Source organism: Carettochelys insculpta, chromosome 1 (genome assembly GCF_033958435.1).
Source record: "Carettochelys insculpta isolate YL-2023 chromosome 1, ASM3395843v1, whole genome shotgun sequence".
NCBI classification, from domain to species: domain Eukaryota; kingdom Metazoa; phylum Chordata; order Testudines; family Carettochelyidae; genus Carettochelys; species Carettochelys insculpta.
Window position 1 is genome coordinate 379,425,246 of NC_134137.1, and position 12,558 is coordinate 379,437,803.

The window sequence follows — 12,558 nt, forward strand, 5'->3', positions numbered from 1 at the left end:
GCGACGTACGAAGGCCCTGGAGCCAGGTTTACTGTCGTTGACGTCTGGTCTCCAACACCCTCATGAGTCTCCAATGTGACTCAACAGTTTACATTGGTACCTACATACGCCGTGACCATGGACACGACTCAGTTGACGGCAAGGGGTCCCAGGGACAGGAGGTCCACGGCAGGTGGGGGATGGAGTGAGCTGGGGGGGGGTCCCATGGATGGGGGAGTCCGTGGCAGGGTGGGGGATGGGGTGAGCTGCTGGGGAGGCCTCATCCCCTAGGCTGCGCGACACATCCTCTGTTACTCACACTTTTCCACAGGTATAAACAAGTTACGTATCCAGGTACAACCCCCTCATTGTACTACATCTGCGCCCCTCAATGTGACTAGCTCTACCCATTAACCTGGGGATAACGGTGATACCATCAAAACACTATCCATCGTACTGTCACTACGACCTGTTCCTGAACTTGGGTCGGAACGTACCTGGTGCTAAGCTGTGATCTATGGGGAGTGCAGGGTACTAAGCACGATGTGTTTATGTGTATCATTAAGTGCCCGGCTCTGGGTGTTTTTAGGCCCTGCGACTTATCAGCTCTGTCTCTTGCTGCATTCCTGTGGGCAGAATCTACCCAGCCCAGTTTTTGCTTTCACCTACTGTTCTTCAGGCTTGAGGCCTTTACCTTTACACCAAGCCTCTCATTACTGCAATGCCCTCCATGGAGCTGAGACAGCCCTGGCCCCCAGCCGGAGAGGTTGTGTAAGTCACTGCCAAGCCTGGAGGCCCGGGAGGGAAAACATTAACTTCCCCAACAGCATCGGACTTCGGCTGCTGCACGGCTCACAGTCCCCAGAGCAGCTCCGGAAAGGGAGCCAGCAGACCTGACTTCATGAACTGACATCTCACAGGGGGCTTCTCCCCAGCCCAGCCCCAGGCACCAGCTGCAAAGGAAGCAGCCCCAGCCCTGGGCCAGGGGAGCTCCATCCTGGGGCACCCAGCACAGGCACCTCAGAGCGCACCTTGGCCCCCTGCCTGCCTTGTTGTAAGCCAGGGCTGCAGGGGTCAGCGCTCAGGCAGTCACCCAGGGAGAGGCGGGGAGTTGCTGCAGGCTGAGCCCTCCCAAAGGCCTGATGATCTTCAGCCTGGGGGCGAGCCCGATTGGCCGTGCCAGGGGAGGTCCCCAGCGCACCTCTTCCAGGCCAGCCGGGGCAACCAGGAGGGGCCAGGCGAGTGGAAGGAAGCAGCCCCGTAGGCAGCGGGAGAAGGGCGCTGTCTGGCGGCTGGGGCCGGAGAGATCGAGGTGCACCAGGGTGCAGCGCTCTGGGGGTGCATGGTGGGGGCTGGCTCTGGGGCACTGAGGGAAGGGACCAGGGTCTGGGAACACAGCTGGGCAGCCCCAGGAGCGGGACCCCTCTTGCCGGGGGGGGACATACGGCCACTGGGGGAGTCCTGGGTTGCTGCCTGGCTCCCCCCACACACTCCTGCTAACGCCCGGCGTCGCCCGCAGTGCTGGCCCCATGGAGCAGCCGGGCCCCGGCCCAGGCCTTGGCTCGGCCCCTAGCCTCCCGGCGCTGATCCGCAAGAAGCGGGACGGGGAGCGGCTGCAGGACACGGAGATCCGGCACTTGGTGCAAGCCGTGGCACGGGGGACGCTGCAGGAGGGGCAGATGGGTGAGAGCCGCGGTGTGGGGCAGGGACCCAAGGGTGGGGATGTCCATGGCAGGGGGTGAGCTGGGGGGGTGTCCCATGAATGGGAGGAGGTCCCTGGCGGGGTGGGGGATGGGGTGAGCTGCTGGAGGGGGGGAGTCCCATAGATGGGGGGTCTGTGGTGGGTTGGAGGATGGGGTGAGCTACTGGGGGGGGGTCCCATAGATGGGGGGTCTGTGGTGGGGTGGGGGATGGGGTGAGCTACTGGGGGGGTCCCATAGATGGAGGGGTCTGTGGTGGGGTGGGGGATGGGCTGAGCTGCTGGAGGGGGGTCCCATAGATGGGGGGTCTGTGGTGGGGTGGGGGATGGGGTGAGCTGCTGGAGGGGGGTCCCATAGATGGGGGGTCTGTGGTGGGGTGGGGGATGGGGTGAGCTGCTGGGGGGGTCCCATAGATGGGGGGGTCTGCAGTGGGGTGGGGGATGGGGTGAGCTGCTGGGGGGGTCCCATGGAGGGGGGGGATCCCTGGCAGGATGAAGGATGGGGGACCCAGAGGCAAGCAGACCCTAGAGGCGAGGGGAAAGGCCATTGTGGGGTCCTGCCTGTCTGTCCTCTCCCCACAATGCACCTCAGCTGCCCGTTCCCAGAGCGCTGGGTCCCTGGGCCCCATCACACCCCGCCCAGCCCCCACAGTGCGACCCCCACCAGCCCCATCACACCCCACCCAGCCCCCACAGTGCGATCCCCCCTAGCCCCATCACACCCCACCCAGCCCCCACAGTGTGACCCCCACCAGCCCCATCACACCCCGCCCAGCCCCCACAGTGCGACCCCCACCAGCCCCATCACACCCCACCCAGCCCCCACAATGCAACCCCCCCAGCCACATCACACCCCACCCAGCCCCCACAGTGCGACCCCCCCCCAGCCCCATCACACCCCACCCCACCCAGCCCCCACAGTGTGACCCCCACCAGCCCCATCACACCCTGCCCAGCCCCCACAGTGCGACCCCCACCAGCCCCATCACACCCCGCCCAGCCCCCACAATGCAACCCCCCCAGCCACATCACACCCCACCCAGCCCCCACAGTGCGACCCCCCCCAGCCCCATCACACCCCACCCAGCCCCCACAGTGCGACTCCCCCAGCCCCATCACACCCCACCCAGCCCCCACAGTGTGACCCCCCCGCCAGACCCCAGACTCCCCACCAGCCTCCCCCTTGCATAAGCCCTGGCTCTGGCTCCCAGGGGCCATGCTGATGGCCATCCGGCTGCGGGGCATGGATCTGGAGGAGACGCTGACGCTCACCCGGGAGATGGCGGCATCGGGACGGGTCCTGGAGTGGCCCGAGGACTGGCAGAGGCTCCTGGTGGACAAACACTCCACAGGGGGTGTGGGGGACAAGGTCAGCCTGGCCCTGGCCCCGGCCCTGGCTGCCTGTGGCTGCAAGGTGAGCCCCACACCCAGCCGTCTCTGCTCCCTGGGGCAGGGGGCGTCCACAGTGACCCCAAGCACCTGCCCAGGTAGCCACAGCCCAGCCCAGCCATGCCTGGAAGGGCAGGAATGGAGGCAGGTGTGCTGGGAGCCAGGCGAGGGCTGTGTCCCCCAGGGTCATCCAGGGCTTGGTTGCCATCCCCGCCAGGGGCCATGGTGGGGGCTCTGCAGCTGGGGGTTCCCATCTCAGCCCTGTGCAGTTCCCCTGCCGGCTGCCTCTCACCTGGGGCCGGGCCCGTCTCCTCCCTGCCAGGTGCCCATGATCAGTGGCCGCGGGCTGGGCCACACCGCGGGCACGCTGGACAAGCTGGAGGCCGTGCCGGGGTTCAGCATCTCTCAGAGCCCTGAGCAGGTGAGGGGGACCCCAGGGGGGCAGGGTGAGCGCCAGGAGGGACCCGGGGAGTGCCAACTAGTGTGCTGCCCCCAATCTGGTGCCAGCACCCCCGTCCCTGGGGGGAGAGTGGGGCACACAGGGAGCATCCGTAGGGGCTCAGCCAGTGTATGATGGAGGCCAGGGGAGCCCTGGCGCTCCCCTCCTGCAGGCTCCTCCTGTCTGTTCCCCTCCCAGCTGGCCAGCCAGCTCCCAGTGCCCTTCCCACCGCCGGGGCGGCCGTCCGGGCTCTGCTCACCTCCTGGCATTGGCCAGCCACTCCACCCCCAGCTGGTGGCCCTGCTGGGGTAACTAGCCCTGCCTGGCTAGGTGGGCGCTGACGGCCTGTCCCCTGTGTCGCAGATGAGGTCCCTCCTGGAGCAGGTGGGGTGCTGCATCGTGGGGCAGAGCGAGGAGCTGGTGCCAGCAGACAAGGTGCTCTACAGCCTGAGGGACGTCACAGCCACTGTGGACAGCCTGCCCCTCATCACAGGTACCAGGCAGCTCCCGGCCCCGGGGGAGCAGGAAGCGGGGACACCAATGGGGCTGGTCTCCCTGGGAGCTGCTACGGGGAGGCAGAGCCTCTGCGGGTAGCAGGAGCCCATGTTCTGCACCAGTCGGTGATGTCCGAGATCGGGGAGCGGGGAGCTGGGAGTGGGGAGGTCACTGGGGGACCCAGAAGGCTGCGCTCTGGGCTGGGTGACCCACCTGTTGGAAGAGGAGGGCTGGCCTCTCACCCCGAAGTCCAGCCCCCAGCAGCCCTGGGCTGGCGCCAGCCCCTCACTGTTGGGCCTGCTCCTTGTGCCATCACTGACGGGCAGCGGCTCAGCCCGTGGAGGATGCCAGCGCTTGCGGGAGGGGAGAAGGTCCGTGGGAGCCGGGCGCCAGAAACCGAGGCCGGGTTTTGCAGTACAGTGAACTCCCGGCACAAGGCCCAGCCTTGCCTGCCGGATCCCTCCGACGGGAGCAGAGCCGAGGGGCCCGGGACGCCCCAGCCCTGAGCCGGCTCCCTGGCTCCACAGCGTCCATCCTGAGCAAGAAGGCAGCAGAGAAGGTCTCGGCCCTCGTGCTGGACGTGAAATTTGGCAGCGCCGCCCTCTACACCAGCCTGGAGAGAGCCCGGCCCCTGGCCCAGAGTCTGGTGAGCGGCCCAGACTCCGACCCTGGGGGAGGGGGTACAGCTGCCCCATCTGCCTCAGGAGCCCCAAATAGCCTGCCCCAGCCCCAGCCCCACAGTCCTGTGCTCACTGCTGTCCCCTGGCCTCTCCCCATGGGGCTGGAGGCTTCCTGCAGGGCCACGACAGCAGGAGCAGGGCCCGGTTACCTGTGCCACGGGGGCGTGCGGCCTGCGCCCCGGTGCAAGGGAGCTGGTGCGTGTCTCTGGCTTGACAATGCCCGCCGGAGGCAATCGGTGCCCTCCCCAGGGAGCCAAGTCTGGCGTGCACAGCAGGCAGGGCCCCCCGGGTGCGGCCAGCGGGCAGAAGGGAGGGTGCCGGGGCCGCGAGCCAGCGGCCCGAGATCGTGCCACAGGGGTGAGCGGGCCCAGCCCCGGCTGTGCCACGTGCTCACTGCCCCCCCATCCCCGCAGGTGTCAGTGGGCAGCCGCCTGGGGATCTGCACCGTGGCTGTGCTCACCAGGATGGACGGGCCCCTGGGGCAGCGCGTGGGCCACTCCCTGGAGGTGCTGGAGGCCCTGCAGTGCCTGGAGGGCCGGGGACCAGCGGATCTGCGCCAGCTGGTCACCACGCTAGGTGTGGGGAGCCCGGGAACTGCAGGGCTGGGGGGGGGGCACGTGCCAGGTTTGCCCCAATCCAGGGTTAATGCCCTCCCTGGGTAGCAATGCACATCCGGCAGAGCTGCCCCCTCCTGGCGCCAGCCCCGTGCGCTCTGCTGCCCGGCCAGGCTGGGCCGTGCGCCCTGCAGCAGGGCAGGGGCGCGAGCCCTTGGACTCCCCGTCCCCGCAGGGCGAGCGGGTGGGACAGGCCCAGGGACAAAGCTCGCGGTGCTGGGGGTTTGTTGGGGTGCAAGGGGGGGAGGAGGCCGCCTGCAGGCAGACGGGGGCTGCCCGGGGCGGGGGCACTCTGCAGGAGTGAGCCCCCGGCCCGTCTCTCCCTGCGCAGGGGGCTGTCTGCTGTGGCAGTGCGGGCAGGCCAGCTCGGTGGGGCAGGGCGCCACCCGCATCGCAGCCACTCTGGATGATGGCTCGGCCCGGGGCCGGTTCCAGGCCATGCTGCAGGCCCAGGGCGTGGAGGCCGACCTAGCCCGGGCCCTGGGCACAGGCACCGAGGAGCAGCGGTTCCAGGTGCTCGGCCGGGCTGGGGCCCAGGAGGAGCTGCTGGCGGCCCAGGACGGTAAGCCAGGGCAGGGAGCAACGGGGGCAGCCCCAGCCTGCAGCTCCCCAGCCAGCCCCCAGCAGGAGCTGCTCTCCGCCCCCCAACCCACGGAAACCCAGGCCAGCCTGTAACTGCCGGCCTGTGGCCGCCCCTCTCCCCAGGCACAGTGCAGCAGGTGGAGGCCCTGCCCATCGCCCGGGTGCTGCATGAGCTGGGAGCCGGGCGCACCCAGCAGGGGCAGCCGATCAACCACCGCGTGGGGGCCGAGCTGCTGGTGGCTGTGGGGCAGCGCCTGGTGAAAGGTGAGAGCCAAGCGCACAGCGCCCAGGGTGCCTGCCTGCCTGACGGGGTCTCTGCCCCCCCACCGCCCTGCGCTGCCTGCCGGGGTCACTGCCCCCCCAACCGACCTGCGCTACCTGCCGGGGTCTCTCCCCCCCACCACCCTGCGCTGCCTGCCGGGGGTCACTGCCCCCCACCGCCCTGCGCTGCCTGCCGGGGTCTCTGCCCCCCCACCGCCCTGCGCTGCCTGCCGGGGGTCACTGCCCCCCACCGCCCTGCGCTGCCTGCCGGGGTCTCTGCCCCCCCACCGCCCTGCGCTGCCTGCCGGGGTCTCTGCCCCCCCACCGCCCTGCGCTGCCTGCCGGGGGTCACTGCCCCCCACCGCCCTGCGCTACCTGCCGGGGTCTCTGCCCCCCCACCGCCCTGCGCTGCCTGCCGGGGGTCACTGCCCCCCACCGCCCTGCGCTACCTGCCGGGGTCACTGCCCCCCCACCGCCCTGCGCTGCCTGCCGGGGTCACTGCCCCCCCACCGCCCTGCACTACCTGCTGGGGTCTCTGCCCCCCCAACCGACCTGCGCTACCTGCCGGGGGTCACTGCCCCCCACCGCCCTGCGCTGCCTGCCGGGGTCTCTGCCCCCCCACCGCCCTGCGCTACCTGCCGGGGTCTCTGCCCCCCCACCGCCCTGCGCTGCCTGCCAGGGGCTCTTCCCCCCACCACCCTGCGCTGCCTGCCGGGGTCTCTGTCCCCCCACCGCCCTGCCTGCCTGCCGGGGTCTCTGCCCCCCCAACCGACCTGCGCTACCTGCCGGGGTCTCTGCCCCCCCACCGCCCTGCGCTGCCTGCCGGGGGTCACTGCCCCCCACCGCCCTGCGCTACCTGCCGGGGTCTCTGCCCCCCCACCGCCCTGCGCTGCCTGCCGGGGGTCACTGCCCCCCACCGCCCTGCGCTACCTGCCGGGGTCTCTGCCCCCCCAACCGACCTGCGCTGCCTGCCAGGGGTCTCTGCCCCCCCACCGCCCTGCGCTGCCTGCCGGGGTCACTGCCCCCCACCGCCCTGCGCTACCTGCCGGGGTCTCTGCCCCCCCCACCGCCCTGCGCTGCCTGCCAGGGGTCTCTGCCCCCCACCGCCCTGCGCTGCCTGCCGGGGGTCACTGCCCCCCACCGCCCTGCGCTGCCTGCCGGGGGTCACTGCCCCCCACCGCCCTGCGCTACCTGCCGGGGTCTCTGCCCCCCCAACCGACCTGCGCTGCCTGCCAGGGGTCTCTGCCCCCCACCGCCCTGCACTACCTGCCGGGGGTCACTGCCCCCCACCGCCCTGCGCTGCCTGCCGGGGTCTCTGCCCCCCACCGCCCTGCGCTGCCTGCCAGGGTCACTGCCCCCCACCGCCCTGCGCTGCCTGCCGGGGTCTCTGCCCCCCACCGCCCTGCGCTGCCTGCCGGGGGTCACTGCCCCCCACCGCCCTGCGCTGCCTGCCGGGGGTCTCTGCCCCACCACCCTGCGCTGCCTGCCGGGGTCTCTGCCCCCCACCGCCCTGCTCTGCCTGCCGGGGTCTCTGCCCCCCCAACCGCCCTGCGCTGCCTGCCGGGGGTCACTGCCCCCCACCGCCCTGCGTTACCTGCCGGGGTCTCTGCCCCCCCAACCGACCTGCGCTGCCTGCCAGGGTCACTGCCCCACCGCCCTGCGCTGCCTGCCGGGGTCTCTGCCCCCCACCACCCTGCGCTGCCTGCCGGGGTCTCTGCCCCCCCACCGCCCTGCGCTGCCTGCCGGGGTCTCTGCCCCCCCAACCGACCTGCGCTGCCTGCCGGGGTCTCTGCCCCCCACCGCCCTGCGCTGCCTGCCGGGGGTCACTGCCCCCCACCGCCCTGCGCTGCCTGCCGAGGGTCTCTGCCCCCCCAACCGCCCTGCGCTGCCTGCCGGGGTCTCTGCCCCCCCAACCGACCTGCGCTGCCTGCCAGGGTCACTGCCCCCCACCGCCCTGCGCTGCCTGCCGGGGGTCACTGCCCCCCACCGCCCTGCGCTGCCTGCCGGGGTCTCTGCCCCCCACCGCCCTGCGCTGCCTGCCGGGGGTCACTGCCCCCCACCGCCCTGCGCTGCCTGCCGGGGTCTCTGCCCCCCACCGCCCTGCGCTGCCTGCCAGGGTCACTGCCCCCCACCGCCCTGCGCTGCCTGCCGGGGTCTCTGCCCCCCACCGCCCTGCGCTGCCTGCCAGGGTCACTGCCCCCCACCGCCCTGCGCTGCCTGCCGGGGTCTCTGCCCCCCACCGCCCTGCGCTGCCTGCCGGGGGTCACTGCCCCCCACCGCCCTGCGCTGCCTGCCGGGGGTCTCTGCCCCACCACCCTGCGCTGCCTGCCGGGGTCTCTGCCCCCCACCGCCCTGCTCTGCCTGCCGGGGTCTCTGCCCCCCCAACCGCCCTGCGCTGCCTGCCAGGGGTCTCTGCCCCCCCAACCGACCTGCGCTGCCTGCCGGGGTCTCTGCCCCCCCACCGCCCTGCGCTGCCTGCCGGGGTCTCTGCCCCAACCGCCCTGCGCTGCCTGCCAGGGGCTCTTCCCTCCACCGCCCTGCGCTGCCTGCCGGGGTCTCTGCCCCCCCACCGCCCTGCTCTGCCTGCCGGGGTCTCTGCCCCACCGCCCTGCGCTGCCTGCCGGGGGCTCTTCCCTCCACCGCCCTGCGCTGCCTGCCGGGGTCTCTGCCCCCCCCACCGCCCTGCGCTGCCTGCCGGGGTCTCTGCCCCCCACCGCCCTGCGCTGCCTGCCGGGGTCTCTGCCCCACCGCCCTGCGCTGCCTGCCGGGGTCTCTGCCCCGCCCACCGCCCTGCGCTGCCTGCCGGGGTCTCTGCCCCCCCCACCGCCCTGCTCTGCCTGCCGGGGGTCACTGCCCCCCACCGCCCTGCGCTGCCTGCCGGGGGTCACTGCCCCCCACCGCCCTGCGCTACCTGCCGGGGTCTCTGCCCCCCCACCGCCCTGCGCTGCCTGCCGGGGGTCACTGCCCCCCACCGCCCTGCGCTACCTGCCGGGGTCACTGCCCCCCCACCGCCCTGCGCTGCCTGCCGGGGTCACTGCCCCCCCACCGCCCTGCACTACCTGCTGGGGTCTCTGCCCCCCCAACCGACCTGCGCTACCTGCCGGGGTCTCTGCCCCCCCACCGCCCTGCGCTGCCTGCCGGGGGTCACTGCCCCCCACCGCCCTGCGCTACCTGCCGGGGTCACTGCCCCCCCACCGCCCTGCGCTGCCTGCCGGGGTCACTGCCCCCCCACCGCCCTGCACTACCTGCTGGGGTCTCTGCCCCCCCAACCGACCTGCGCTACCTGCCGGGGGTCACTGCCCCCCACCGCCCTGCGCTGCCTGCCGGGGTCTCTGCCCCCCCACCGCCCTGCGCTACCTGCCGGGGTCTCTGCCCCCCCACCGCCCTGCGCTGCCTGCCAGGGGCTCTTCCCCCCACCACCCTGCGCTGCCTGCCGGGGTCTCTGCCCCCCCACCGCCCTGCCTGCCTGCCGGGGTCTCTGCCCCCCCAACCGACCTGCGCTACCTGCCGGGGTCTCTGCCCCCCCACCGCCCTGCGCTGCCTGCCGGGGTCTCTGCCCCCCCAACCGACCTGCGCTGCCTGCCGGGGTCTCTGCCCCCCACCGCCCTGCGCTGCCTGCCGGGGGTCACTGCCCCCCACCGCCCTGCGCTGCCTGCCGAGGGTCTCTGCCCCCCCAACCGCCCTGCGCTGCCTGCCGGGGTCTCTGCCCCCCCAACCGACCTGCGCTGCCTGCCAGGGTCACTGCCCCCCACCGCCCTGCGCTGCCTGCCGGGGGTCACTGCCCCCCACCGCCCTGCGCTGCCTGCCGGGGTCTCTGCCCCCCACCGCCCTGCGCTGCCTGCCGGGGGTCACTGCCCCCCACCGCCCTGCGCTGCCTGCCGGGGTCTCTGCCCCCCACCGCCCTGCGCTGCCTGCCAGGGTCACTGCCCCCCACCGCCCTGCGCTGCCTGCCGGGGGTCACTGCCCCCCACCGCCCTGCGCTGCCTGCCGGGGTCTCTGCCCCCCACCGCCCTGCGCTGCCTGCCAGGGTCACTGCCCCCCACCGCCCTGCGCTGCCTGCCGGGGTCTCTGCCCCCCACCGCCCTGCGCTGCCTGCCGGGGGTCACTGCCCCCCACCGCCCTGCGCTGCCTGCCGGGGGTCTCTGCCCCACCACCCTGCGCTGCCTGCCGGGGTCTCTGCCCCACCTCCCTGCGCTGCCTACCGGGGGTCTCTGCCCCCCCACCGCCCTGCTCTGCCTGCCGGGGTCTCTGCCCCACCGCCCTGCGCTGCCTGCCGGGGGCTCTTCCCTCCACCGCCCTGCGCTGCCTGCCGGGGTCTCTGCCCCCCCCACCGCCCTGCGCTGCCTGCCGGGGTCTCTGCCCCCCACCGCCCTGCGCTGCCTGCCGGGGTCTCTGCCCCACCGCCCTGCGCTGCCTGCCGGGGTCTCTGCCCCGCCCACCGCCCTGCGCTGCCTGCCGGGGTCTCTGCCCCCCCCACCGCCCTGCTCTGCCTGCCGGGGGTCACTGCCCCCCACCGCCCTGCGCTGCCTGCCGGGGTCTCTGCCCCGCCCACCGCCCTGCGCTGCCTGCCGGGGTCTCTGCCCCCCCCACCGCCCTGCGCTGCCTGCCGGGGTCTCTGCCCCACCGCCCTGCGCTGCCTGCCGGGGTCTCTGCCCCCCCCACCGCCCTGCGCTGCCTGCCGGGGTCTCTGCCTCCCACCACCCTGCACTGCCTGCCGGGGGTCTCTGCCCCCTCTCATTCTGTGCTGCCTGCCGGGGTCCCCCCCAACCTTGGGCCCGGAGGAAGGAGCAGAGTCTGGCCAGGCCTTTAGACATGCTCCGCCTTAGGGTTTTATTCTGCTGCCTCCAGGACACCCATCCCCAGCTGCACCCACCAGCCCTTTGCCGGGCACTGCCAGCGAGCAGGGAGGGGGCTCACATGGGTTCCCTTTGCCCTGGGCCTGTGGGTAGGTGACACCTCTGAACTCAGGGCCCCTGGGCTGGAGACTGGCACTGGCTGTGGGGGAGGGGGAAGACACCAGTGCCTTGTGGGGGGAACACCTGGTGTCCTTGGGGGGAGGACACTGGTGCCCTGGTGGGGAGACACCAGTGCCCTTAGGGAGAAGATGCCGGTGCCCTTGGGGGGGGTGACACTGGTGCCCTTGCAGGGGGAGACTGGTGCCCTTTGGGGGGAGACACTGGTGCCCTGGGGGGACACCCCACCCCCACACGATACACAGGGTAACTGGAGGGACTGGTGCAGGTGGTGGGAAGGGCAGAGACTCATGAGGAGGGTGGAGGCAGGGAGCCCCGGCCAGCCCACAACTCCTGACACTGGAGAAACGGCGAAGTTCCCACCTGCCCTCCCTGGGGTTCAGAACTGGCTGATGCGTCTTTGGCTCCTGTTCTGACCCCCCTCCATGCCCAGGACATGGGGCCCTGGCTGCCCATCCCCACCCCAGCAGTTGTGCTCCCAGAGCCCTGCTCCCTGCCCCAGCCCCAGGGAACCACTGACTCAGCCCTGCCCCATCTCCGTAGGTTCCCCCTGGATCCGGATTCACTACGACACCCCGGAGCTGAGCGACCCTCAGAGACATGCCCTGCAGGGGGCCTTGGTCCTGGCCAGCTCGGAGCCCTTCGCGCCCAGCGGCAAGGTGGCAGAGATCCTCCTGCCCCAGGGCAGCCGCTCACTGGAGGAGCTGATGGGGGAGCAGGGCCTGGGGAGCAGCCGGGCACAGCTCAGCTGCACCTGAAGGGAGGGGTCCCTGCCAGCTGGCTCCCCACCACCCCATGCAGACGCTGCTCCCGGGGACCCTCTGGACAGCACAACGTGCCACCACCCTCAGCCCCACTGCCAGCACCAGCAGCACTAACCACTTGGCAATAACTACCCTGTGCTGGGCCGGGTAACAGCCAGTCCCTCCCCCTCTGCTGCATGGACCCATCTGGGCTGGCCTAGGCTGGACGCTTGGCTATGGGGTGCTGCTCCCTACCCCCCCCCCAAGCCTGGCCTCTGCTGCTGGTGCCCCAGGTGTGTGCCTGGCAGCTGCTCGCTGCCCTTCTGCCCTCTCCACGCCTACATGGGGACAACACCGTCCACAGCACACGGCCCTCCTGTCCAGCCAGCCTGAGGGGCGCAGCCGCCTTGGGGACTGGAGATATGGGGAGAGCATTGCTGGAGGGGGACAGCCCCAGCTGCGGGGGGCGGGTCAGAGAGGCAGCGGCATCCCATCTGGGGGCTATGGAAAGACGGTGGGGGGCTCTGCGGGAGAAGGGGGTTGGGGTGGGGGCACCCCCAGGTGTGGGGGGATCAGAGCAGCCCCCCGGCCGGGGGCTATGGCAAGACAGCGGGGGCTCTGCAGGAGAAGAGGGTTCAGGGGTGGGGGTACCCCCAGGTGCGGGGGGGGTCAGAGCAGCCCCCCTGGCTGGGGGCTCTGGGGAG

General features: G+C 72.2%; 1 protein-coding gene across 1 annotated transcript; it reads left to right on the top strand.

The window, feature by feature from the left end:
- The first annotated feature begins 1,178 nt into the window (after positions 1-1,178).
- Positions 1,179-12,266, top strand: TYMP (thymidine phosphorylase). The gene is made up of 10 exons (XM_074984229.1): positions 1,179-1,291; positions 1,499-1,662; positions 2,890-3,092; positions 3,390-3,488; positions 3,870-3,999; positions 4,529-4,647; positions 5,095-5,257; positions 5,627-5,857; positions 6,001-6,141; positions 11,655-12,266. The coding sequence occupies exons 2-10, from the start codon at positions 1,509-1,511 to the stop codon at positions 11,867-11,869; spliced, it is 1,455 nt and encodes a 484-aa protein (XP_074840330.1). The 5' UTR covers positions 1,179-1,291; positions 1,499-1,508; the 3' UTR covers positions 11,870-12,266.
- Positions 12,267-12,558: the final 292 nt, after the last annotated feature.